This window comes from Accipiter gentilis, chromosome 6 (assembly GCF_929443795.1).
Source record: "Accipiter gentilis chromosome 6, bAccGen1.1, whole genome shotgun sequence".
Lineage (NCBI taxonomy): Eukaryota > Metazoa > Chordata > Aves > Accipitriformes > Accipitridae > Astur > Astur gentilis.
In genome coordinates this window covers 7901850-7928076 of record NC_064885.1, presented here as the reverse complement: position 1 = coordinate 7928076, position 26227 = coordinate 7901850, and the positions used below count along the sequence as shown (strand labels likewise).

The 26227-nt window shown below is 52.8% G+C and overlaps 3 protein-coding genes across 8 annotated transcripts in view; 2 read left to right on the top strand and 1 right to left on the bottom strand.

Annotated features, from left to right (window-relative positions):
* Window positions 1-172: 172 nt before the first annotated feature.
* On the top strand, window positions 173-11021 carry STYXL1 (serine/threonine/tyrosine interacting like 1). Of its 2 annotated transcripts, XM_049803573.1 has the most exons (9): window positions 173-337; window positions 1119-1180; window positions 1662-1788; window positions 2109-2165; window positions 3110-3255; window positions 4640-4785; window positions 5882-5976; window positions 8031-8140; window positions 10356-11021. In XM_049803573.1, the coding sequence occupies exons 1-9, from the start codon at window positions 235-237 to the stop codon at window positions 10485-10487; spliced, it is 978 nt and encodes a 325-aa protein (XP_049659530.1). In that variant the 5' UTR covers window positions 173-234; the 3' UTR covers window positions 10488-11021. The 2 variants fall into 2 exon arrangements, with proteins under 2 accessions (XP_049659530.1, XP_049659531.1); XM_049803574.1 differs by lacking the exon at window positions 2109-2165.
* Window positions 11022-11143: 122 nt separating this feature from the next.
* On the top strand, window positions 11144-20777 carry TMEM120A (transmembrane protein 120A). 2 transcript variants are annotated; one of them, XM_049802345.1, is made up of 12 exons: window positions 11144-11303; window positions 13796-13914; window positions 14432-14548; window positions 15052-15111; window positions 15843-15938; window positions 16247-16336; window positions 16733-16798; window positions 17201-17262; window positions 17516-17608; window positions 18374-18438; window positions 19063-19131; window positions 19221-20777. In XM_049802345.1, exons 1-12 carry the CDS (start codon window positions 11229-11231, stop codon window positions 19332-19334), a joined length of 1026 nt encoding a protein of 341 aa, XP_049658302.1. In that variant the 5' UTR covers window positions 11144-11228; the 3' UTR covers window positions 19335-20777. The 2 variants fall into 2 exon arrangements, with proteins under 2 accessions (XP_049658302.1, XP_049658304.1); XM_049802347.1 differs by lacking the exon at window positions 15052-15111 and having other exon boundaries at window positions 19221-20733.
* Window positions 20734-26227, bottom strand: part of LOC126039315 (NADPH--cytochrome P450 reductase) — a 31601-nt gene continuing 26107 nt past the window's right edge. For all 4 annotated transcript variants that reach the window (XM_049802343.1, XM_049802344.1, XM_049802342.1 and 1 more), the window contains 7 exons: window positions 25489-25607; window positions 24099-24280; window positions 23792-23941; window positions 22955-23222; window positions 22351-22496; window positions 22002-22087; window positions 20734-21750 (listed from right to left, as the gene is read on the bottom strand). In XM_049802343.1, the coding sequence (XP_049658300.1) occupies window positions 21606-21750; window positions 22002-22087; window positions 22351-22496; window positions 22955-23222; window positions 23792-23941; window positions 24099-24280; window positions 25489-25607 (1096 nt within the window). In that variant the 3' untranslated portion in view covers window positions 20734-21605. The remainder of the gene's footprint in view (window positions 21751-22001; window positions 22088-22350; window positions 22497-22954; window positions 23223-23791; window positions 23942-24098; window positions 24281-25488; window positions 25608-26227) is intronic.

Genomic DNA, 26227 nt, shown 5'->3' with positions numbered 1-26227 from the left:
CGTCGCGGGTAGGGGGAGGGGGGGAGAGAGAGAGAAAGCCTCGCGAGATCCGCACCTGACGTCACCCCTAGCGACGGCCCGGCGCGTGCCCACCCTAGCAACCAGGCGGCGCCCGCGGGCTGCGCTCCGCCGTTGCCACGGCAACGCGGCCAGCCGGGCTGTGAGGCCTGTCGGCGATAATCGCCCCGTCGGCGATAATCGCCCTGTCGGCGACAACCGCCCTGTCGGCGGGGGATGGCGGGGATGGAGCTCTGCGAGCCCGGCCGCCTCTACAACATCCTCAACCAGCAGCGGCGGGTGTCCCGGCTGGCGGAGCCCAACTACCTGTGCCTGCTGGGTGAGCCGGCGGGCGGGAGCCCTGCTCCTGCTGCAGGTTTCCTGAGGAGAAATGGGGTTTGTGGGCTCCGGGGAAGAGCACACATTACGTCTCGTAATTCCTGGGGCCTTGCAGTTGGGGCCTTTCTCCCATCCCATTTCAGGTGCCGTGAGCCGGTACTGCTTTTGTCACGTCCAGCTCCTCCTGCTCTGATGCGTCCCAGGGATACACACTCTTCCCGGCTGCTCCCGGAGGTTGTAGAGGTGGACAAGATTTTTTGACCATTGCATAAAAATTGCTGAGACACATTTGCATCCGGCATGCTGCCAATACCCCCCAAAAGGGTGCCTGATATTGCAACATTATTAAGTGTTTCAGCGAGGGAATCGGCCAGTTTGGGAGTGGGATTGGGGTCTCTCCGGTGCCCCTCTCCCCGTCTCTGGGGCAGCACAGGGGTGGAGGTGCTGGACACCGGGAGGTCAGAGCAGGCCCAGTGAGTGGGGGCCTGGCTACGCCACAGGGCAGAGCAGAACAGAGCATGGGACTGGCGCCATGAACACCGCGGTAGGTACCACGCTTGGGTCAGGACTAAAGCTGCTGGCATCACCTGGTGTTACACGTAGACTCGTATCAGTATTGGCATTCGTTACAGCCACATCAGAAAGTCTCAGTGTCTAAAAACCCGAATCTCTTTCCCTGGTTGATGTTGGTGCCTGAATTCCCACTGACTGAATTACAAACAGGATTCTACCTTTAAAGCATCAAACAAGCCAATTGCTCTGTCTTGGTTGGTTTTTTTCAGATGCTCGTACTCAGCGTGAATACGATGAAAGCCATATTATTACAGCACGCAGGATTGAACAGGTGAGGGGCTTACCGTTTGTGTAAACCATCCTTGGATTTAGCAATTAGCAGTAAGCCAAAATCGGCTTTAAACCCGCGGGAATTGTCCCAGTCTCTCCCCTGCCTGTTTCAGCCATGTTCCATTTCTGCCACTGGGGGGATGTATTCTGTCACAAAGCAAAGGTGGCTTCAGTAGCCCAAAGGGTTGGCACATAGGAGCTGTATATCAGGAAAAATATTGCACAAGAATTAACATATTTGGCCTTGTCTCACAAAGGACTGTGCTGGCATCTTTACCGCTGCAGCTGATGAAGCAATCCGGCGTAGTTTGCGTCATTTCTGAATTCTAACTGGGTCTTTCACCGTCAAGTGCAGACATAGCCCCAAACCTATCCCATAGCTATAGAGTAGTAACTTGCAAGATGTCGCAGGATGTAGCATTGATGCCACAAGAAAAGAGTGGAGCTGTGCTCCTGATAGAAATCCTCTGTGGTTTTGGTAGAGTCCTACAGGGGAGTACCTGGTACCGGATTCAGAGGAGCTGGGGTGTGTCAGATACTGTGTGGTGTATGACTGTGAGACCAGCTCTTTGGATTGCTGTGACTATGAGGAAGAGGAGAAAGAAAAAGGTACGTGTGACCCATGTCAGTCAAGACCTCACTGTCAGATAGGTATTCTTCCCATTTGTCATTTAATTTTATGAGCTTATTAGAAGAGATGCAAATTTACCCAGTTTTATTTGAAAAATGAACATCTGTGCTATACATGTGGTTTTTCACTGTGTTGCATATGTTCTTAGGCTTCAGAAATCCAGGTTTTATTTCAAAGCGTCCTGGCAGACCTGGTTTCCTATCTGTGGACTGATCCCTCTGAAGTTCCTTGTTGCATATGAGGAATTTTTTTTCCCACATTTCACTGAAATTGGGCTTGTCCAATGATTGTCTTTTAGGGAGCAGTGGGTCTTTACACACTGAAAACACTGACTCAAGTTCCGTATGTTCACAGAGTGAGTACTTCCTTCTTTGAGGGTTACAAAAGGCTTTCACATTATCATATTCTAAAAGACTTAGCTTTAATGGGGGTGGTGATTTGATGGAGTTCACCGAGAAGTGTGAAGAGCTGGAAACTTTTCCATGTAATTGTTCAGTCTTCCCTGAACCATGGAAATGTTTAGCTTTCACGCATCCTTTGGCAAGGAGTTCTGCTGTGTGCAGAACCACTTCTGTATGTTTCTTTGGCTCCTATTAGCTTTATAAAGGCTACTGTAGTTTCAGCAAAGATTTACATCATTTGTTCAAGAAAAATATCTGGGAGTGTAAGGGGAATGAATAAAGCAAGCATGCTTATAAACGCTCGGTGATGAGACAGTAGCAAGGGAAGGTGTGAAGAATCAGAAGTGGGTTTCTATTGTGCTGATCTATTTATGAAGCAGACATAGCTAGAGGCAGGTGGGATGGATCCCTTGGGAGAAGGGGGGGGGCAGCCATCTCACATATTATACTTCACTGAGGGGAGTGTTCAAAACACTTGTGAAGAATTTATTCACAATACCTCCTTCTTTCCCCCTTTGCCTAAAGCAGACTAAAGAAAAGGGGCTCCATTAAACTGAGATTATTAGATTTAAATTAATAATACTTCCCTATTAGGGAAATTATTACAAGCATTTCCCAAAGAATACTGGGGAGGGAAAAAAATCTTGATCTAGACTTACAAAAGAAACCAGGAGAGGAATAATAGATCAGGACAAGAGGTGAAAACCAGCATGTTCTGTGACTGACCTGTAGCAACAGTAAAATTTTGAATAAGTCTAGCTTTTAACAAGGCTCTCTACAGACCATTAGGTGAAATGAAAAGGAATTTTCTGTCGGTGTCAGTGGGACAGATGTAACCTCCAGTGCTGATGGAGGCACTCTGAACCTGCCCTGGCAAACAGCTTTTTGATCTCATTAGATGCTGAGGAAGGAACTGCCGTCCAGTATGCCAGAAGCTTAGAGCAGTTCACCCGCCATCCCGTCCTTGTCCTAAGGGGAGGATACAAGCGTTTTTCAGCTTGCTATCATTTTCTGAGGACTCAGAAGATATTGTGGATGCCTCAGGTGAGATGAGACTAATTTGCAAGTAGAAGACGTTAGCATTCATATTCAGCTGATGATGGCTAATGAATTCAAATTAAATGGTGTTGTAAACCTGCTATCAGAATAATTTCAAACAAAGGAATTAAATGTAATTTGAGTTACTGTGCTTGCCCTGAGTCTCACCACTAGTTCTTTTACAGCCACACTTTGCCTTTTTTTCCTCTTGTGTGAAAGAAAGCTCATGAAAACAACCTGGGAGGGTTTCTCTGATAACCCTGAAACTGGCCCACTGGAGAGTACAGATAACTAAACAAACAGTAGCAAATGATGAAAGGAAGCAGGTTCTTCTCTCACACGTGGTTATCTGGGATGGTACACGGTAAATGTTTTCAGACAGAAGTACAATTCCTATCAAGCATTGTGTTCCATGTCTGCAAAGCTTTTCAACAGGAAGGATCACAAAGCAAGTGCTGGTGCATTGTTTCAACAGGCCCAGAAGGAAAACAGCCATCCACGGGAACACTGGTATCCTAATTGTTTGGTTTCATCTACAAACATTGATCTATTTAGCTTATGAGAAACAATTACCCTTTTTTCCACATCTAGGACAGGACCTGAGGCAGTGCAGATTTAGAGGGCGCTGGACAGCAGAGAGCATCTCATCGCAACATGTCTTTTGTTTCCACTGTTCCTATTCACTTCTGGTTCACGTGAAATAGCCCATGACACAGTGCTAACCTGTGGGATGCCACAGCACAGGAGAGAAAATCAGTTCACTTTGTGCTTCTTTGTGAAGGGTAGCAAACTGCTCAACTTCCCCATCAGATTCAGTTGGACAGAGAGTACCTCCTTGGCTCTCAGTTTAAGCTGTTGTTCTCTGTTCCTTTAAATTGTTATGCTGTAGCATTAGCCAAGTATCAGTTAGGGATGTAGAGGCACTATTGGCTATTTGTGTATTTTTATTCTCAGCCTTCACACTGCAGACACTGGAAGCAGTGACTTGTGTTGTGCCACTGCATGGCACCTGCAGCTCTGCAGGTGGCAGATGATTTCGTTTAGACTTGCAAACAGTAACCGGGGAGAACACCAGATGAATCTGTTATGCTGCAATCCCTCCAGACAATGTAAAGAATATATGCTGCCTCCTGTTTAGTTAGGATTTGTTTCAAGTAATGCCACAATGACAGCAATGCTGTCAATTATTCTCAGTAAATCTAGCAAAGACTTCAATACACAGAAAGTCCAGGTGATTGAATTTCTTTGCACTCTTCATTATACTAGAATGTGTCATGGGCTGTTGACTAAGTGTGTGTTCAGTTCTTCACGTGACTTCTGTTTAAGAACTTACCAAGCTAGTAGGAGCAAATACACTCTCTAAACTGAGCCTATGGTTTCTCTCCGGCAGGAATTAGACAACTTCCACTCATACCCTGTAGAAATACTGCCTGCAAAGTTATATATGGGCAATTTCAAGCAGGCCTGTGACCAACAAATTCAGAAAGATCTGAAGATCAAAGCACAAGTCAACATCTCTGAACAGCCTGCAACAGTGTAAGTTAAATAGTTCAAGGTTTACCCTCACCAATGTCTGTGCCTGTGAAAAAAGTGAGGTAGCACAGCACCAGAGCCCGTTCACAGAGGAGTCAGTGCCTGTGAACTTCCAAGGAAACCTCTGTTGTTCACTGCAGATTCGAGTGCTGTTTCATGCTCATTTTTCCAATCTCTACTCCAGAGTTAGAACAGCAGCAATGCAGTCCTGTAGCCTTTGACCATGACATGGGTGGATTGGGTAAGAGGAGGACTGGGAGGCTGTTGGCATTTTGAATCTATTGCATACCACCATCCTTTGGGAAGAACGTGTATCTCTGAATAGCTTTCAGAGCAAAATCTTACAAACACATCAGTGGAAAAGCTAAATCACCAATGTTTCACATTGTTGGTCTTCCTTCCTTACCTACATCTATCCCCAATCATTCAGCAGAGTCTGTAGGCCATCCTGGAAATGCCATTTCACACAGTGAAAAATCCAGTGGCATTTCTCAGTGTGGTGACCAAAACAAAGTTTAGTAACAAACCCAGTTACCTACCCCAGGACATGTGTACCAGCAGACATTTCTCATGTCTTTGGCTCCAGAGGAAAACATCAAAGGTCTCTGTGCCGTGGGTAATCTTCCCATACCCTCTGCATGATGTGCCTTAACATTTCAGAAATTCCTCACCAATTTTTTGCTCCATTAGTTCTCTGAGTTTTCTGAGCTTGTGGAAGGAGGAGGATGCTGTCACAGAAAACCACATGAAGGCAATTGGGGGCTATGTCCACAAAACTGCCAATATGCACACTGTGAAGGCACTCTTGCTTTCAGTTAATCCGTTTTCATTTAGCTCACAGATAAAGGAAGCTGTAGGTTAAGTTAAGACATCAGTGCTGATACTATGTGGAACAGAAAATCAGTAATTAAAACTGGTTCTGTATTACAAGCATCTTGGTGTCTTACCATAACAAATCCCTTATCATAATGTTAATGATGACGATGATGAAAAACTCAACACATGTAACAGCAAACAAAATTATCAGCTTGCCTCCAACAAACACATTTTTTCAAAGTTGCTTCTCTGGTCCATGTCATGGTCTGTGCTCTTTTCCCAGGTTTGCAGAAGGCAGTAAATACCTCCATATATCTGTTCCAGATTCACTCGAAGCAGATCTTTTTTCTTCCTTTGCCACCATTTGTCATTTCATAGGTGAGTTGTTCCTGATCTGGAATTCCTGAGACCTTGCTCACTCTAGGATATTAGATGGGAGTGACTGCAATTCACTCCAACAGGAAGCTCAGACAGGAGGGTCATAATCTTTCAAGATCAGTATACTCCCAAGCAAGCCCACACCCTAATGGATACCAGAGCTGCCTTACTAACTAGCCTGATGGACCGGGAGATTTTACAGGGCATCTGACTCTGATGTTCCTACTCACTTTAAAGAACACCTCACTCTGATAACAGTGAGCTTTCCACCTGATCTGGAAATGCTTTGCTGCAGGATGTCTACCCGGGCTTCATAGGATTGTCTCCTATTCCTTCATTCTTAAATACAACCCTTTGACCCTTAACAGCCCAAATCTTCATCCACCAGAGCTTTACTTGAACATCAGTGTGACACACATTGGAGAACTTACCACAAGGCGCTGCTCATCTTTGTAATTTCCAGTGCAGACCCACCATAGGGCCTAGGAAGATTTTCAGGTTGGACGGCATAAGCCCGCATTCAGCTGATTACATCAGAGAGGGCAATAAAAAAACATAGTCTCCGCAGCATAGTGTCTGCAGCAGCACAGCAGACAGCTCCCAGAGCTCCATCCTGTGATGGTGTGTAACCGTGTCGTTATCTTTTATCACAGTTATGAAATAACACCTACCACAGACCAAGGCCCTGCTGAGTTGAGTGTTGTACAGACCCAGAAGCAAAAGACCACCCTGTCCCCATAGACCTTATAATCTAAGTACAAAATAAGAAATGACAACTGGATGCAAACAAAGAAACAAGGAAACAATATTTGAGCATATAATTTTGTAGTCCTGAACTGAATGTCGTGATCTGCATGCATTAAAACCCAAGTATCAAAATACACTTACTTGCCTTTCATTTCTCCCCAGGGTTTTTCCCAGTAGTATTTCAGAAGAAAGTTTCTTTCCCACATAAGTTTGTGGAAGTTTCCAAAAAGACTGTTAAGAGTTTAGTAGCCGTAGCTCCTGTGGAAGTGTATACTGTTTACTTGATAGACTGTTTACTTGACAATCTAGAGTAGATTACTTAAACTGGAACGGTTATGGGTGAGCAGTAGACTAAAGCTCTCCCCATACTCTGAGAGGAGTGTGAGTGTCCTCATGCCAGGTGTATGTTGGAGTGAGGCCATTGCTGCTCAGGTCTTAGAACAGAAATAGTATCTCATGGTAGAAATAAGTCAGAAAACTCTGTTTTAGAGCTTGAAGGAAAAACCACAAAACCCCACAACCTCTTGACAGCAGTAAAAGAAGAGGCTTTGCCCTATGAATTCTAGAGTTCAGTTGCTGATATTCCAAAAACATGTCATGCTGCCTGCTCTGGAAAGTGAGGGAAAGAATTCAAAAGGCTATTAATAAAATAGGCAACCTTTTAGGCATAGGGAGCAGAGTTGATGTGGTTAGGAGTGACTGACAGCATCCCTGGGCTTGGCTTTTGTAGAAAATGAGTTTGCTGATCTTAGCAATTTTCACTTTAAAGTATCCATCATAAAAACATCATAAAACCAGTGCCCTAGCTGGCATATACAGGCTTCCTGCTGGTGATCACCATAGAGGGGTAAGGGACTGGAAGTCAGTCCCTCCAGTTTGATTGCTGATTCCTCCAGCTTCAGTGGAGAACAGTTAGGCTTGCGTTGATCACAAATTTCAATATCTTTGAACATTTCTGGGAAGAGTTTGAGTAGCTGATGTGATGTTGACCACAGCTGATTGGTCTTGGTAGGCCACTTTTCTTCAGCTATCTGATGTAAAGGCGACACTGATCTGTAATGAAGCATTGACTGGCCATTGTCATTTGTTCTGGTCTTCGAAGCCATATTTTATCTCTGGATTTCTAAGAAAAGCAAACGCTACAGAAACAGGAGCTGGCAGTGCCCATCTGCTGCTGTCAGGGTTCATGAGGGGTCCTGTCGCTCAGGCTGCTAGCCTGTCAGCTGTCACTGAATTAGAGCTCAACTGTACAACTGGAAGTTTGATTTCCCAGATCACTAATTTGTGATTGGCATTTCTTTACTCAGATGCTCAGCTGGATCATGGAGCGGTACTGGTGTTCTCTAGCCTGGGGATAAGCCGGAGCAGCACAGCAACCATGGCCTATCTTATGCATTCCTGTCAGTTTTCCCTGAAGGTACATCACTGTCATATTTCCCACAGATACTGGCTCAGTCTGCAGTTTATTTCTGTTTCTGAAGCCTCATTACTGTAGTAATGAGAAAGCCATTATCTGTGCTTTGATGCAGACTATCCACCTGATAATGTAACAGATTCTGTTGTATCAGATTGCAGCCTCTTTATACTGTTAAGGAGGTGGCTTAGGTGTGATTTTGGATCTGTGAGTCCTTACCCTGGCACCTGTCATATTCTTGTATTTCCCTCCTTAACTACAGGGCTATAAAAATAAAGCTGTGGTTACAGATCTTAGCATTTCTGCTCTCCTGGATCTGAGAAAGAAAGTACCTGGAAGCTACTGGAGTTAATCCCATGTCTTAATACCATGGGGTTACAGGGCAATTAGAACCCAGTGCTTGCAGGGCTCTGATTTACCACTTACTTCAGCATCAGCACTGACTTCTTCCAAAATCCTATTTTATTTCTCCAGAAGCAATCCCCTTCCCACAGGTACTACTGTAGAGAAATCTGGAATGGGATAATACTAGCCCGGGAGGCATGTACAGGTTAGATGGCCAGTACATGCTGTTCCATAGCTCTGAATAATGTAAGAAAAATAACGAATGATGGCTGAGAATGACCCGGCTGTGCAAGAGCCTCCCCTGGTGCCAGGCCCTTTTTCCGTTTGCATACGACGCATGGACATCGTGCTGCCGTAGGCACCATCCCATGGTGGTGCCTGCTTAGCACAGAGCAGGCTAGTTCCCATGGGAACTGAAAGGCATCTCCTTAAAAAGGTTGTCCTATTTTGGAAAGTGTTTCCTCCTTTGGGAGCTTGAAAGAATTGATCCAAGCTTCACTGAAGCTGGGCCTATATCTAATAATTTAATTGATTTTGTGAAAACATTTGCAACATAAGAGGAAATCTCTTACCGTAGCTGTGTGCCAATGGGTAATTTCAGGTTGAGCCTGCCAACAGGGCTGCAGACACTATTTAGTCTCTGCTACTAATGCTGGGTGTGATTGTTTCTGCACGCTGATAACCATTCGCTTGCACGCTAAATTACTGAAGGTGCTTGCAATGGCAGTGCAAAAGTCAAAAGCTGAACCTTGCAATTTCTCTCAGTTGGTATCAACAGGCTTGTTTCAGGATTTTACTAAGTGCCAAAAAAAAGAAGAAGGAAAGGTTGACACAGCAGCAGCATGCTGCGGCTCGCCTGGGGAGTGCTTGCCCACAGTTGACTGGGCGAAGCTTTCCTGGGGGATTACCCTGGCAGACAAGTTTGTTTCTTGCAGACAAAAGCAGTGCAACAGACTCCCGTGTGATCCTTCAGCCAGTCTAGGCAAAGATCTTCGAAAGCTTCCAGAGATGCAGATATTGCAAAAGAAAGGCAGACGTGGGATGTGCAGCCCCTTATTCTGTCAGTAATCGATATGTGAGTAGATCTATTGAGTTCAGGGGAACTAGAGACATCCACACTGTGGGCCCAGAGGAGTAAATATTGGAAGATCAGCCTCGGAGCCTGCAGAATCATTGAGATTAGAAAAACAAACCAATGGAGCACTATCTTCTAACCTTTGGTCTCATTACGCTTAAGCAATCCTCCAGGTGCTGGGGGCAGTCTCTTTTAAAAGCAGGAAGATGAGCACTACTGGGTAAACCCAAGGATGCAGCTGCAGTAAAGCCAAATAATGCTGGCGGATCTACCCTGTGTGTAGCAGAGTTCCTAGCTGATTACTTGGGACTAACAAATAATGAAGATGACTGTGATTAATGCAGTGGGATAACTGGAGTGTCATAGCTGTTTTGCCATATCAGGTCACACCAATCCAGAAACATGATAACCTTTGTTGCTTCCCTGTGAATAGCTGATACTTCACTGCTTTGCTTATCATCCATGGAAGAAAGAGCATTTTAGGGTAAAAATCCAGGGCTGCATTGCTCCATCGGTGTAAAATAACGCAAGATACCTGCCAGGTGGTGAGAGCAGCCCGAGTTGTCCTCGTATCCAGGAAAGCAGAGCATGAAGGTGGCAGGCTTCTCAGAAGTTCACATCTGGATCCAGACTGTCCCTACTTTGGTAGCCAAAGTCTTATCTGCAGGTTCTTGCTGTCCAACACGGGGAGTAAATACAAAGCTGTGTCATCCACAGGTGTAGCTGCTTCGTGTACCTACCTCAGATTCACATTCAGTTCAAATTCCTAACACTTCTTTTCTTTCCTTCTGTTCACAGAGAGCTTGGGACTACGTTCTGAAATGCAAAACTAACATGAGACCACACCGGGGTTTTGTGAAACAGCTCTCAGACTGGGAGACCCAAATCTACGGGGCCACGATCACAGACATCTCTGAACCAAACTACTGACAGGTAGCAAAGAGAACACCCAGCAGGGAAAGGCGCTTCCCTGTCCATACCACTGTGTCGGTAGAAAGTTCCCTGAACTGTTTGGAAAAAGATCTTAATGTAATGGAAAGGCTTTCGTCTTTAGCTCTGCATTATTTTGGGTCAAGACCACGCCTCCCACGTGCCACCTTCTAATACAGCAACCAAAGCTCTTGGCACGGCTGGTAATTTTGAAGCATCAATCCTGTTACGTGGAATCTAAACTCAGTACTGTCCTCTCTCTTACCGCACCGTGAATTCTTCATGTTGGCGTCACAAAATAAAACATTACAGAAAACGCTCCTGGGCTTTCCTTGCACTCTGTGCTAAGGATTTACGGGTTTTTTTCAATTTAGATCATCCCCCGCTCTGTTTGTAATTCAAATATGTGCGCTCAGGGACGGAGCCAGCCGGCCTGTACCGTTCTGTAGGTGAATTTACACCCAGAACCGCCCGAGCTGACAGCGGACCGGCCCCCTGAGCTTCGAAGAGCCCTGAGCGCCCGGGAAAGGTCTCTGATTTTTTGGTTTTTTCTCCCTCCTTAATCCAGGCCGCTACTTACAAGAAAAACCCAGGCTAAAGCTGGCCCCGCCCTCCACCCCTCGGCCCCGCCCCTTTCCCCGCCCCCGGCGGGGCGTGCCCGGAAGCGGGCCGGGAGGCGGCGGCCGCCCAGCGCAGCCCAGCGCCGCGGGCCGGGGCCGCTCGCCCGCCGCCATCGCCGCCATGGCCTGCGGCACTTCGGCCGCCGAGTGCCTGCGGGAGTGGGAGGAGCTGCAGGACGGATACCAGCGCATCCAGGTACCGCCGTCGTGCCCGCGGGCAGCCGCACCCCGCCGGCTACCGGCCTCCAGAGACCGAGAGGAGCTTCCCCCGGGAGACCCGGGCCCGGTGACCTCAGCCACCGGTTGGGCAACCACCACCGGTCGGCGCCGAGGGCGGAGGGACGGCTCCGCCGTTGCATCAGGGTTCGCCTCGTCCCCCAAGCACCGCGGCGGGGACGGCCGAGCCGGGTCACCCCGGGGTTACTGTCACCGGGGGTGAAAGCTCCTCCGCGGGGCGGGGGTGTGTGTGTGTGTGTGTGCCCCGGCAGCATCCCTAACGGGTGCCGGGGGCAAGCGAGGTCTCCCTGCTCGGATTCCGGTCGCTTTTCCCGCTGTTCCCCTGCCCCAGCCCTCGGTCACGACTGATAAACGAGCCCTTGTGCTTCTGGGAAAAGGGTTTCCGAGCAGGGCAGGGGGTGCCAGGCTGTGCCGGGGCACCACCAAGGAGCCTGGACACGGGAGTTTGGCAAGAACTGGGGCTTTCCAGGGCTGGGGCAATCTAATTATTCAGCCTGCGATGGATGTGGCGTGGAGACACGAGGTCTCTGGGCTTTTAAAGGCTTGGAGTGGGGAGCGGCACTGCTTGGCATGGCATGGCTGGGAATGAGCTACGCAGATGCTGTTTCACACTACTTATCGCTCCTCTCAGCCTGGCTCTGGCAAGTCCAAAGCCAGCCTCACAGCAGAGCCGGCCAGCAGAGTGGAGACAGCCAGGAATCTGGTCACGCTACAGCCAGGCGCCTTGTCCCGAGAGCCTGCCTCCCTCGACCCCGGGCACCCTCCCTCCAGTGCCCCATCACCCACCAGGGCTAGCCAGGGGTTCTGTGCTGGGAGGGTGACTAGTATCAGAGATGTTTCCACCTGCTTTGTGTAATCCCCAGGGCGCTCACCGCCAGGGGAAGGAGTGGGCAGGCTTCAGCTCAGGTAGGGGTCACCCAAGGAAAAGATTGGCTAACCATCTTCTGCTGCGGTTCAGCTCAACCAGCTGCATCTGCACCAGTTCCCTTTCCCCCTTCTTCCCCCCTGGGAGCGGGGCAAAGCGGATGTTGTTGCGGTCACGTTGCAGCTGTGCCCAAATCTGGGGCAAGGGAGGCTTTGAGAAACCTCCTCTTGCTCCGTAGGGGTTGTGTGGATGTCCCAGGTTGCTCGCTTTGAACCCTGCGTGCAGCTGCACAGTGCCGGCCCTTTCCTTTGGGAACGTTCTCCTGGAGAGGCTCCTGATCCAGGCTGTCTCCAAGCGTGGTGCTCAGACGCTGGCACATCTAAAGGAATTGTCACAAAAGCCGCTCGCTCTCAGTTAACTCCAGAGCAATAGAAGGAGATGAGTCCAGATGGGAGCAGGAAAGCTTGATGGTCAAGCAGGGCATGTCCCGTGAGAGATCAGGGACATAAATCACTGCTGGGGGCGCCAGGGCTATCTGGGATCCGTTCCCACCCTTCTGCTGTTTGTCACCAGAGGGAGAATGAGTTGTTTCCCTCCTCTGCGTCTTGGTTTCACCTTTCTCCTTTGGGAACAGCTTTGAGATCTGCTGATAAAGTGCTCGATAAGAGCTATGGAGGCTAAAATGTGTGTGTGTCAAGGTCTAGTCCAAGGGTTGTTGTGAGCAGCATTTAATTCCACCTGGTGGAGGTGGCATTCAGGCTGCCTGTGGTCGAGGTGAGGCTGTTTTCCAGCTGACCTGGACAAGGAGCATTGATCCAGCACGCTCTCTCCTCTTCTTTCCTTTCTAAATATAGCAGAAGAGTGGCATCTAGCCTTACCCAGGTGCGGTTGGGTTACCGCCACATGAGGAGCCAGGCAGTTGGCTGCAGCCCTGCTGCAATTCTGTCCCCTTTGTCCAGCTCATTGATGGGCTCCTTCCAGCTTCCCTGGGGTGCTCAGGATGGAGCCCCAGAGCCACAAGTCACGGCAGCAGCAGGTGCTGCATGAACCTCCAAGCAGAGAGTGTTGCTCATCCTGTCCCTGCAGTCAAAGCCACTGCTCCCGGGTGGCTGTGGCCCTCAGCTGTAGCTCTGGCCCCAGCAGCCTTTTTTTCCGAGTCTTTCCTATCCCCTGTGCCGCAGTCAATGGTTTCCCAGCCACGGGAGCATCCCCGGAGCGGGACCGTGTTGCTGGCTGGACTTTCAAAGCCCACAGCTGGAGGGGGGGTGGACGCAAGCCATGTGTGAGGGCAGGACCAGGCTGTGCCGTGTGGATGTGTCTGCACCTGCAGATAACTTCCTTGGGATTGGGGATGGGTGTCCTCAGCGGCTGCTTCTGCCTCCTCTGAAGCAGGGATGGCTGCAGGCTGTCCCCAAACACACCTGGTTTTCTGCCTGCAGTTTCTGCCCATCTCTTGTCTTACCCAGCTGCTGCGCAGGTGAAGTTAAAGACGGTTTTTCACAAATGCATCAACAGATGCCCCACAGGGGACCCAAGGACAGGGATGGCTGGGCAGGCAGCTGTAACATATGCCGGTCTCTCCTCAGGATAATCACAAGCTGTACAAGCAGAAACTCGAGGAGCTAACCAAGCTCCAGGATGGGATCTCAAGCTCCATCGCACGGCAGAAGAAGCGGCTGAAAGAGCTGTCGTTGTCCCTCAAAAAGTGAGTTGGTGTCCTGCAATGGTGCGGGGCAGGAGGGGAAAGCAACAAGGACAGGGCTATTGAACTCGTCTCATGGCTCTGTCTCCAATACAAACATTACTGCAGCCTCACTGATAGCAAAGCACTGTGGAGGTCTGGACTCACCTAGGCAGGTCTTCCTCAGCTTCCCTTTCCTCTGCTCTGGTTTGTGCCTTGTTTGCAGTTCAGAGCTTGCAAGGGCTTTGCAGGTAACTTGAACTGCCCCCCTCCTGCACAAAGCTCTCTCCATCCTTCCTCGAGAGTGAGAAGACCCGTCTGTGTCTGGCCTCACCTTGCCCTCGTTCCTGCTTCCTTTTCTTGAACAACATCCCAGCCTGACAGAGGAGCTCGCACTGCAGATGGAGTTGTGGACTTGCCTCCAGCCCATCTTCCCTGTCCTTGGGGTGTCCTTGTCTGAGACAGTCACATATCGAGTACCAGCACGTGCTGATTGTGTTACAGAGGCTGTCCTGATGCCAGCATCGTGTTTCCTCCCCAGATGCAAAGCCCATGTGAGTCCGGAACAGGAGGAGTCCATCCAAGAGACCCAGAACCTTATAAAAGAGAGGCAGAACGTTTTCTTCGAGATGGAGGCCTATCTGCCAAAGAAGAACGGGTAAGAGGCGCCTCATCTCTGGGTGAAACACCAAGTCCTCCCTCCACGTCCCTGCGGCTGCAACGCTGCAACACACAAACCTGCTGTCACCCTGCTCCCAGCAGCATCACAGCTGCGCTGCTCTGCTCGAGCTCCCCGGAGGACGCTTGGGCAGGAGCCAGGCTGAGCCTCTGCAGCGCTGCCCTCGTCCCCCTCGCTCCTCTGCCTGCTCGTGGCCCTTCACCCACCCTCGAACGGCAGCCGTGCACAGCAGGGAGCCCCGGCAAACACTCCAGTGCTCATGGGAGGTGGGGTGTGTGCTTGGCCACCCGTCCCACTGCCCTTGGGAGGAGATGTCAGGGCGTTTGTGCCAGTCACGCTGCCTGGCAGCTCCGAGTGGAAAACAGCTGGGGGCTCGTTCCCGGCCCCACATCGTCAGCAGTGGCACGAGAGGGGATGGCTCTGCCTCACCTCCGCAGCAGCGCTGCCAGCTCCCCGTCCTAACGCCTCTGCTCTCTCCCCAGGTTGTACCTGAGTCTGGTGCTCGGGAACGTGAATGTCACGCTGCTCAGCAAGCAGGCCAAGTACGGTCCTCTCGTCGCTGCTGCCCTGTGCTTTGCCTGGCTTGGGATCCCCTTGTCACCAGGAAACAACAACTCCTCCCAGGCTGAGCTGCTGCATGTGCAGACACATGGCTGGCCTGACCTGCCTGGTGCAGATTCCCTTCCCGGGCTGTCCCCTGCTTCCTTTCCCAGAATCAGCTGAGTCCTCACCTCCTCCTTAAGCTCCTGCTACAGGGCTGGGATGGACCGTTAGCTCTGATGAGCTAAATAGGATCCTTCACCGAAGCCATGTCCAGGTTTCCCCTGTGTTAGAGACTTCCAGGAGAGACAGACTTGTGCAGCCACTGGCGAGCCCCCTCCTCTTCCCCTGGGAAACACCAATAGCTGATTTTGGCCTACAAGAGCCCCCTCTATGCTGGGACACTAATGTCAGAGGTACCCAGCCAGGAGCCTATGTTCCCCTCTCAGTCCCCCAGGCCTCCCCTTGAAGACCTGAGCAGAGGCCAATCTGTCCAGCTTCCCCAGAGTCCTCTGCACCACCCGCCACGTTGGTGGTGTCTTGAAGCTGTCTCACCTGTGTGAAAGCGGCCTGGTGTGCTCTCCTCTCAGAAATACCCAGGGGTTGAGATTTTTCCTGAGCATGTCCCAGAGGTTCCTAACAGAACAACAGTTTTGTCCAGCCAGATGGGACGGGAGGACACAGACTTTCAGCAGCCACCTTGCTCCAAGCCTGTCCCTCTGCTTCCCTGCAGGTTTGCCTATAAAGATGAGTATGAGAAGTTCAAGCTCTACCTCACCATCATCTTACTCATTGTCTCCTTCTCCTGTCGGTTCCTTCTCAACTCCAGGTGAGTCTGGCTTGGATGTTCTCTGTAAGGGGCCGGGCAGAGATTTCCTCCCAGGGCCCTTGTCCTCTCCCATCCCGAAAGGTCCAGAGCTGAAGAAGAGATCCTGACAAAGGATCTGGCATTTGTCCTAGAGGTGGGGTGGCTTTTGTGGCTGCTGTGGTCTCACTGTGACTGTAGTGGAGAAACAGGTCTCCCTGCCCGTAGGTTGGCTGGGCATCCTGCAGCGACGGCTGTCTCAGTGCCTGTGCCCCCAACACACGGGCAGTGGCTCTGCTGCTGTCTTTACACCCCGCTTTGTTCCCCACCAGGGTGACAGATGCTGTCTTTAACTTCCTCCTGGTGTGGTACTACTGCACCCTCACCATCCGGGAGAGCATCTTGATCAACAATGGATCCAAGTGAGTCCCTCGGGCTTGGGGAGCGAGGCATGCAATGAGTTGGTCCCTCTTTGCAAGGCCAGGGAGTTCAGACCCGCTGTGTAGCTCTGTGCTTCCCAAGGGAGCAGCTCCCTCCTACTCAGGGTGTGTAGCAAACCCTGGTAACGAGCTATACCAGGCGTGAGGAACACCCCATGCAGAGGTGGTGCGGGAAGAGCCCCAGTCCCTGGGTGCTGCCTAGACTGGAGGCACTGGGTCCTGCTCCACACACGGCTGTTTCACAACCAGCCCTGCTCCTCGCCTTGCCCTGGGAGCTGGAGGGCGGCTGGCGCTGGGTTGGCTCTCCTCTCCTGGTGCGTGTTTGGGTCTTGATTCGTGCTTAAGACCTGACGCCCCTTCTCTGTGTCTGCCTTCCAGAATCAAAGGCTGGTGGGTTTTCCATCACTACGTCTCCACTTTCCTCTCAGGTGTCATGCTGACATGGTAAGTCTGCGTCCCCCCATCTTTTGGCTGCGGACACCCCAGCCTACTTGGGCTGCGGCCAGCTCAGACAAAGGGGCCTTCACTACCCTAAGCCATGGCTGTAGACCTCCTCTGTGGATGTTGTGGTCTAACAGTCAATGCCACACGTTCCTCTCCAGGCCCAAGCACCCTGAACAAAAGCAGCCGTCAGCACCTTTGCGTGGCAGGCAGCGTAGGCAGGGTCCCTGGGCTGGGAAACATGATCCCTTGCACTGCAATTCCTGTGGAAGGGCTATCTCAAATCCCTGATTTGGTGGGAGCCGGGGCGAGGCGGCAGTGCCCCTACCCTGGCTGTGGGGTAGGCAGGGCTGGCTGCTTCCCCTTTCAGCCCCACATCCCCCAGCCAGCACTGTTTCTCTGCAGGCCGGACGGGCTCATGTACCAGATGTTCAGGAACCAGTTCCTCTCCTTCTCCATGTACCAGAGTAAGTGCTGCCGCATGTGCTGGGACCATGACTGGCTTCAGAGGCCGAGCATGCCTGCCCAGCTCTGCAACATGTGGAGGCCTGGCTGTAGCTGCTCAGAGCTCTCGGCTCACCTGGGTTTTCCCTTGGCCTCTGTCCTGCCCTCCACCGCCCTGGAACTGAGATGGTGTTTGAAGAGTCATCTCAGAGCTGATGCTGGGGCCAGGGGATGATGCCTGGGCATCTGCTGATCACATTCATGCTCTCCTTGCAGGCTTTGTGCAGTTCCTCCAGTACTACTATCAGAGTGGGTGCTTATATCGGCTGCGAGCGCTGGGCGAGAGGCACAACATGGATCTGACTGTGGGTAAGCTGGGATCTTCCCTGACTGGTTGTCCCAGTCCAACTGGACCTGCCATTGCCGCAGGGCCCGTGGCTGCTAGCAGCCTTCCTCCCAGCACCAGACAGGTGCTCAGCTAACTGGGAGCTGTGGTTTCTGTTAAGGCAACGGTGACCGTTATTTTTGGCTTGAGGTTAGTTTGGCTGCAGTTTATCAGTGGCAGTAATGGTAAAAGCTACAAATAACCCAGAACCCTACGAGCAGCATCTGCTGTGAGGCAGCAGCACTGGGGAGATGCTCTGTCCCACAGGCTGGACGCCCTCCTCCTCCTGCTCTCCTGGGGTCGCCAGCCCACGACTGGCTCCCTCAGGATGCGAGGTAGCAGTGGATGTGGCTCCTGGCATCCGAGCTTCCCCCAGGAAGCTGCTTCACAGAGAGAAAGCCTCCCTCCGACACCCACGTACTTGTGGGCTGCCACCTCCCCGGCCCCTGCGACACCGAGTGCTCAGGCTGAGGCATGGCAGCTGCGGGCGAGGGCAGCTCTACCAGAGCAGGTCTACCAGAGCAGCTTCCTTCAGAGGCCCACGTTAGATTAGCGCTAGGAATCCCTGCCACAGTCCTCCCTGCGCGTACAAACGCCCACGGTGAGGCTGTGTTAGCCTGGCAGGACCTTCTCAGCCAGGCACGGTGTGGCCACCAAACATCCCTGCCTGCAACCTCAGGAGCTGGGCTCTGTCCGGTCCCCCAGCTAGTGTGTTCTCAGGTCTTCATGCAAACCTTCATCCTTTGCAGAGGGCTTCCAGTCCTGGATGTGGAGAGGCCTCACGTTCCTGCTTCCCTTCCTCTTCTTTGGGCAGGTGAGTCTGCACCGATCCTTGCAGGGACATGCAAGAGGCCAGAGCCTCAGGTGGGAGCAGATTGTGCTGTATTCTCAGCTGCACTGGGCAGCCTGGATATCACACAGGTCCCCACAGGCTGCTGCGGCCATGCGATACAGATGCCAGGGGCAGGGAAATGCTTTCAACAAATGCTGAGCCTTTTCCTCCAAAGCACCCACCACGTCCATGACTCGGCTAGCGAGCTGGGGAGGACCTACGGGGCTGCTGGTAGTTCTGCCAAGTGCTTAAGCGATGGGCAAAATACAGCCAAAGTGCTGGCTCTGAGAACCCTTCTGCAGCTGCTGCTGCTGAAGGTCGAGTTCTTTCTTGGTCAGATCATTTAGGCCGATGGCCAAAAGCAGTAGGCTGATCTGAGGCTTCCTCCTGGCTGTTGGGCTCCAGAAGGTGGCAAGAAAGGGGCAGATGTCCCAACTGGGGTCCTCTGGCCCCAAGCCTGGACGGGGTTTCACTGTGTGGTGGGGCAGGCTGGCCTCAGGCGAGGTCTGCATGGGGTTTGTGCCCAGAGGGAGCAGCTGGATAAACATCAGCATGGGGTCGAGCCTCTGAAAGCAGAAACTCCCCTAAATCTCCTCTCTCTTGCAGTTCTGGCAGCTCTACAATGCTGTCACCCTCTTCCGCATGATCCAGCACCCAGAATGCAAGGAGTGGCAGGTAAGGGGGCTCCCAGGCAGTTGCCCTGGGGAGGGGGATGCCCCAGGCACGTTCCCTCCTGCTGACTTGTGCCTCTGTGGCTCCCACAGGTCCTCATGTGCGGCCTCCCCTTCTTCATCCTCTTCCTGGGGAACTTCTTCACCACCCTCCGTGTAGTCCACCAGAAGTTTCAGAACAAGAACAAAGACACGAAGCGGAATTGAAGTGGGGGCAGCGTGGGGGTCAGGACTGTTTCTCCCACCAGCTCTATCTCCCATCCTCATCTTCTCGATGCCGTCCGGACTCTGGTGTCTCACCTCGTTCCTTGGAAGCCTGGGTGTGGGACAGAGCTTGGGGCCTGCTCGCAAATAGACCGCATGTTCACTGCGGTGCTGGATCCGTGCTCACTCACCTGGAGTCGGGAGTGTCCTGCAACTCCTGTCCTGTCTGCCTTCCTCCTCCAGGAGAGCAGGGTGCCTGGGGCAGCTGCTCCCCTCCCCTCTGCCCTGAAGACATTTACTGGGATGGTTCTCTGGGGTCAAGCCCAGCTCTGCTAGCACTCCACACCCCACTGCAGGCAGGGGGCAGCCCGGGGTGCCTGGCTTGCATCAACTCCCTTGGGACAAGGCAGGGTCCAGGGGTGATGGCTGCCTCCCACAGCTCCTGGGGTGGCCAAAGCTCTCCCCCTTCTTTCCCCAGCCCTGCAGCCAGGGCAGCTCCTGCATGTTGAAGGCAGAGCTTAAAACGGCCCTCACATCTCATCAGCTGCAAGTAATCACTTTCCTGGCTGCCCTGGCAGCCCTCTTTGCTTTCAAGTGCAGCTGGAGGCTGTGCAAAAGCGCTGCCTTCCAGGGTGTATTGTACCCCAGTTCCTCCTTTACCTTCAAGCCACAGGGCAGAGGAGCTGTGGGAGCACGAGTCTGAACCAGGCTTCATGAACCAGGCTTCACGCTGGAGCTGTGCAAACAGCACCCTGGTCTCGCATCTCTGAGGGATGCGCACATAAAAATAAAGGGAAGGTGCTGCCTCGGGGTGCCAGGGTGGTCTCGGAACAGCTTGCATCCTCTGAGTGGGCCTGACACTATGTGTCAGGGGGAGGGAATAAAAGCCATCTCCAAGTGCCCCCCCCCCACAGCAGCCTGGGGTGCACGGTGCAGTGGGGACAGGAGGGCAGTGCTGCAAGCTCCCTCCCGTGGCATCCCCTGACCCACACAGCCCCGTGCCACAGGCTGTGGCCAGCCAATGAGCCAAGCAGGACTTCAGTGTCCCTGCAGACTAGGGGAAGAGAAGCCCTGTACTACCACCAGGAACGCCTGAAGTGTTGGGAACCAAACAGCACATCTAGCACAGCTGTGCCTCAGTCCAGAGCCATCCACCAACCCCTCAGCTGCCATCCTTGCTGCTCTGCCAGGGCTCAGCACCCCAGGGCAGGGGCTGCCCCAGCTCCAGCGCAGCCTCAACCACGAGTTGCTGCCTGTTGCCCAAGTTTCCTCCTGGTTAGCAGCCCATTGCTCCTCCTGTCTCCCTCTTCCCTCTGGCTGAGTAGAGAGAGGGCAGGAAGCAAACTACAGAAACAGTATTTTTATTCCAAGGGCAAATGTATTTAAATAATTTACAGTCATTGGACAGCCTGAAAGTTTTGGGGTTTTTTCCATGATTAAATCACAAAGATGTTAAAATAAAAACTATTTAAAAAATGACCGTATGCACCATGAGGGAGGGGCTGGGCACAGGGGAGCTGCCGGCTGCAGGGAGCAAGCAGGGTCCCTGCGGACTGAGAGCCCCCCCAAGACTGGGTCTCTTCCAGAGGGGAGAGGAGCCACCCTCTCCCTGCTGTGTGCTGGAGCAAAGGTGGGCAGCGGGGTAAAGGAGCAGGGTGCCTGCAGGGTCCTGGTGGCGTGGGGCAGCTCTGTGCCCAGAGCCAGCTGCCAGCCCCACATCCTGCCAGGATGTCACAGGGTGGGAGGGAGGCAAGGACAGATAGCTGCCCCACGCCATGCCCTCACGCCAAACCCACAGTGCAGGGGGCTGCCGGCTCCTCCACCCCTCTGCTGTCCCCAGGCTGCCCGTACCAGCAGGCCAGGGTGGTCTCCAGCCCCAGGGGATAAGGCAACACCTTGTGTTCAGGGAAGGACCCCACAGCTCCCCTGGCACCGTCCCCCCCTCCTGCCCCATGTTAGCTGTGTCCCTTGTCCCTGACCTCAAGGCAAACGCTGGTGCCATGAGGTGCTCCCTGGGGTGCCAGGGGCACCGCAGCTCCTGGACAACAGCCTGAGCTACCCCTCTGCCCCTCTCAACCCCTTCCACCCCCCAGGGTACACAGCCTGCCCCGGGGGGCTGCTGTGGCCCAGGAGGGGTTGGGAGTGACATTGGGGTAGCCGTGGGCTAGGGATGACACTGTCACCCACAGCAGTAGTGGGGGAGCAGGCACTTTCCACCTCCCACAGGCCCACGCCCGGGGACCCGTTCTCTCCCCAGCCCCACCAGCCCCGCTCTTAACTCCAGACGTCCAAAGAGTACCGGCCCTTCGTCATCAGTTTCTTTACATAGTCCACAGCCTGGGGCTGGCTCATGTTCCCAAACTCAGCCACGATCTCATAGAAGGTGTTCTGCACATCCCGGGCCATGTTGCGAGCATCACTGAAAACAAGGGTGATCATGAGTGAGGCAATAATACATCAGAGCCGCAGAGCCCTGGTCGCCTCTCAACACCCAAACACGGACAGTTTGCTCACCCCAGCCCGTCTGCCTGGCCGCTTGCCCTCCCCTGGAACAAGGACAGCGTAAGCCTCCCAGGGCTTGTAATGGCACAAGTGGGTAAACTGAGTCACACTCGTTTTCCTGAGAATAGCAATGTTTTCCCAAAGTCCCTTCCCTGCCACCAGACTTACCCGCACACATAGATATGAGCGTTCCCCTCATTAACCAGCTTCCAGATGTTTTCCTTGTTCTTCTTCAGTAAGTGCTGAACATAAACCTGGCAGGAACAAGGTGGGAGTGAGGCAAGAGGAGCAGAGCCCCCACGCCACAGGCCATGGAGAGGGAGGAGAAGCCAAGCCCGTGCTCGTGGCTCCAAAGACAGTGGAGGTGCTGGGTGCTCCTGTGACTGCCATGGGCTTTCCCCCAGCAGTGAGGCTCCAGGCTGGGAGTCTCCAGCCCTCAGGGCCTTTTCTTCCCCCTGCCACGGCTGGAAGCGATGGCGGGCAGCACGAGCAAGTGGCTGGGGGACTAGAGCGGTACCTTCTCAGCCTGGTCCCTGGAGAAGGCGACGTTGAGCTGGGTGAGGACTCCCTCCTGATGGAAGCGGGCCAGCTCCTCGCGGTACAGGTAATCCTCACGCTCGCGGCGGCAGCCGTAGTAAAGCACCGTCTCGCCCACCTCTTTGCCTACAGAGTCACACAGCACGCATCAGCTGGCTCCCTGCAGCCCCCAACCTGGCCTCCCCACCTCCCTTTGTCCTGCCAACCGAGGGGAGGCAGAGCTGTGCGACTGCTTCTGTTCATAAGAGGAAGCTCAAGACTGATTCCCAGAAGTACCCATATGCTTTAGAAATGAGTCTAAGTGACTTGACTATGGTTATTCGGAGATGTGGTGGCAGAGGTCAGAGAACTGGCTTAGGTCTATCTGTCCCCTCAAACATCCTCTGTGGCCAAGAGTAGGACAAAGCATCCTCGTGTTGGGCAAAACCACTCAGCTGCTGTTCACCCTGCTCCACCACCTCTGCTTTTTGCTAGGCCCGTCACCGATGTGAGCAGTACAAGCTGCACCTTGGAGGCACCAAATGGCCCTGCAGAGCACCGTCCTGCAGCACCTCCAGTCCCCAGGGAAGTTTCTAGGCACTCACCTTGCTGCTTCAGCCAGGCCCGCTCCTGAATGAAGCCAATAAAGGGGGCTATGCCAGTCCCTGGTCCGATCATGATGACGGGCGTGCTGGGTTTGAAGGGCAGGCGAAACTGCGACTTCCTGACGTACATGGGCACCAGGGAGTTGCTCCCGTTCTCGTCAGGCACCTTGTTCTTGAGCCAGTTGGTGGCCACCCCTTTGTTCAGGCGTCCCGTCTTGGTCTCATACTCCACTGTCACAGCACAGATGTGGATGGCGTTGGGGTGCACCTGCAGGGAAGGGATATCAGCGTCAGGCAAAGAGCGAGCTGCAGCAATCCCACAGCTCAGTCCCTTGTGCTCAGGGATGGGGAGAAGTTTAACCTAAGATTAATGCTGGGACAGCTATTCCTCCCTAGCAGACCAAACCTCCAGGCATGACCCTGTGAGGCTTCTGTCTGGTGCCCAACTCATCACTGGATCACTGAGCTTTCCTCAGTATTGCCAACAACCTCAGGGCTTCAGGCACAAAGTAAAGAGTAAATTTCGACCAACCCCTAAAATGCCACCTTGCTTCCAAGCCCTGATGGCAAGACCTATGGGCGAAGAGAAGCAGGGCTGCAGGGAGGGCGGTGGTATCAGGGCGCAGCTGGCTGTAGTGTGGGACCCTCTGCAGACCCTATGGAAGTTGGGATAACCCCCTCTTCTCATGCACAGAGGTAACTCAACCTGCCCCCCTCACATGAAGTGTCACCAGGGCAAGTTCCCCATGTCTGGTTCCCAGCTGAGACAAGGACCACGGCATTGTGGAGCTGAAATGGTCTCCCAGCAGCCTCAGTCCCTGCTGGAAGCACACTCACCTTGGAGGAGGAGGCGATGGAGTAGTAGCGGGCCTGCAGGCGGGGCAGGAGCTCACACAAGTGGTCGATGGGGGGGCGCAGCGAGGGCATGTCCTGCAGGATGGCCAGGATGTTCCTCCGGGCCTCCACCACCCAGCTGAGGTAAAGAGCCTGTGGGCAAGGAGGGCACATGCATGACAGCTTCCCTGTCTGGCAAACACTCCCTCAGCTCTCTGCACATGGTGCCCAACGGTCCTGGATCCCTTTTGGGGATCCCCCAGCACCCAGTTCAACCCAGCAGCTTTGCTGGGAAGGTCACAGCTCCCACCTTCCCCTCGGCAGCAGATGATGCCATTTTGCGGAGGCGCTCCTGCTCGCCAGCATCCGTGGCATACTGGGCCAGCTCATAGAGGACATTGGTGCGGGGTGGGTTGGTGATGTCCAGGTAGTATGTCAGGGCTGTACGGTAGGATGTGGGGCAGGGGAAGGGATGTTTCTTATTGGATTCCTCTGGAGAAGAGGGAAAGAAAAAAAAAAATTAAAAATCAGCAACCACATGCTGTCATGTTAGAAATTTCGTGCCAGCAGCTGCATGTAGGGTACGAGAGCTGGAGACAGAGCAAGAGAACGGGCTTCAGGGAGGAGAGAGCAGCCCTAGGCCTGAATCAGCCTGTTGGCCAAAGCCCCGATCCCACACTGAAGCAGCTCCAGCACAGGGCAGCTCCCTCTCCATGCGGCTACGTCTCCCAGTAGCCCGTTTTGTATTTCACAGATGCTGCCTGACAACTTATCAACAAAAAAAATAGCTCACGCTCCCCAGTGGGGCTCTCTGTCCCATAATATCCACGCACAGAGACACCCAGCAAACTCCCAGACCAAGCAGAAGGGCTGTTCTCTACAGCTAATTTGGCCTCACAGACTTACACCTCCTTCAGATCTGGCCTCAAAAGTGTCCTTAGTCTCCTTCAGCCATGGACAGTTGTGCTCAGAGCCCCCTTGGGAAAGGTAAGCACCAGCAGTCAAGGCTGGAGACATTCAGTTCAGCAAATTAAGATGCCCGTAAGGGACAGGAATGACAGCATGAGGCCGGACAACATGGGACACTGCACAGGGGGCCGCAGGCTCTGGCAGTACATTAAAGCTACTTGCGCTCTTGAAACCAGGAACTCTCTCGGGCTTCTGGGCCAGCACATCTGATGGCTCAGGTCAGGCTGCACTGCTTCAGGAGTAAGATGGGCAGCAGCTGCCATGTCCCTCCTGCCAGAGGCCAGCTCTGCTGGGAACACTGCCCAAGAAGAGCTCTTTGTATCAGCACAAGTGCTCCCTCCTGGCAGTTCAGTCCCCAGGCCTGTGCCTCCTCCAAGGACTGAATAACAGCATCTCGGACATGAAGGCCCCTTAACAGCTCCAGGGCTGCTGTGGCAGAGAGATGCTCTGGCAGGCTGATGCTCTGTAATTAGGAGTGTGCTGTTACATAATTTGCTGTTGAATGGGCACACTAAGTACATTTCACAACTGACCCACTTCAGCTGGCTCTCAGTAAGCGGGCTCTGTGCCACTGCTGAAATGGCACGGCATTTGAAGCAGCCACGGGATGTCTCTGTTTGCCTGGAGGTGCCCTACAGGACCTGAAGGTCATCTGGCTCCTGCTCTAGTGGGAAAAACAGAGGCCATAGCTGAAGGAGAACTGCTGACGCTCAGGGGCGATCCATACTCACCATCCAAATTGTTTAGGGACATGATTGTGTCCAGATCCATGCCCAGGATCTCACCAATCTGATTCACCAGAGAAGAGTCGTTGGCTGGGTACACCGCCACATGGTCCCCGGACTCATACCTGGCATGAGAGCAGCAGGAGAGCAGGTGAAACACCACGATCGCTTCTTGTCCACCCCAAGCCTGAGCTGCTCAGCTAGAAGACAAGGGGCAGTAGGACAACACTGAGATCTGAGTTTCTACACAGTGCCTGCATAATCAGGGATCCCAAAGAGCTGTCAGCAATAGCAAAAAGGACCATTGTGAAATAATGGTTTTAAGAACCAGTTTTTTTACAAGGGACTGCCAAGATAACAGCAGTTTTGCCAGAGACTTCAATGAGGCCAGACTTCCAGCAAGGACAGGCCAACTCTCCAACAGAGAAGAAGCAAAGCTGCTCAAAACCTCTGCAGTATTTTGTTATGTTAAGCCACCCAGATTCATGGCTTTCTCACAAGCATACACAGAGGAATTTAAGCCAGCAAGAGGGTTTTTAAGAACAGGCCGTTATTCCCACTATGCTTGTACACCTAAGCCAGGCAAACCCAGGCATGAGCGATCCCCAGCTCTCACCTCTCTCATAGCTCATCTACCCCCTCATTTTTTGAATGACTCCTAGAGAATTCTTGCAGTTGGGACTGCTCAGATAGGACAGGTATGTGCAGCCAGCTCTGGAGGGACCCAGAGCAGCCAGTTGGCATG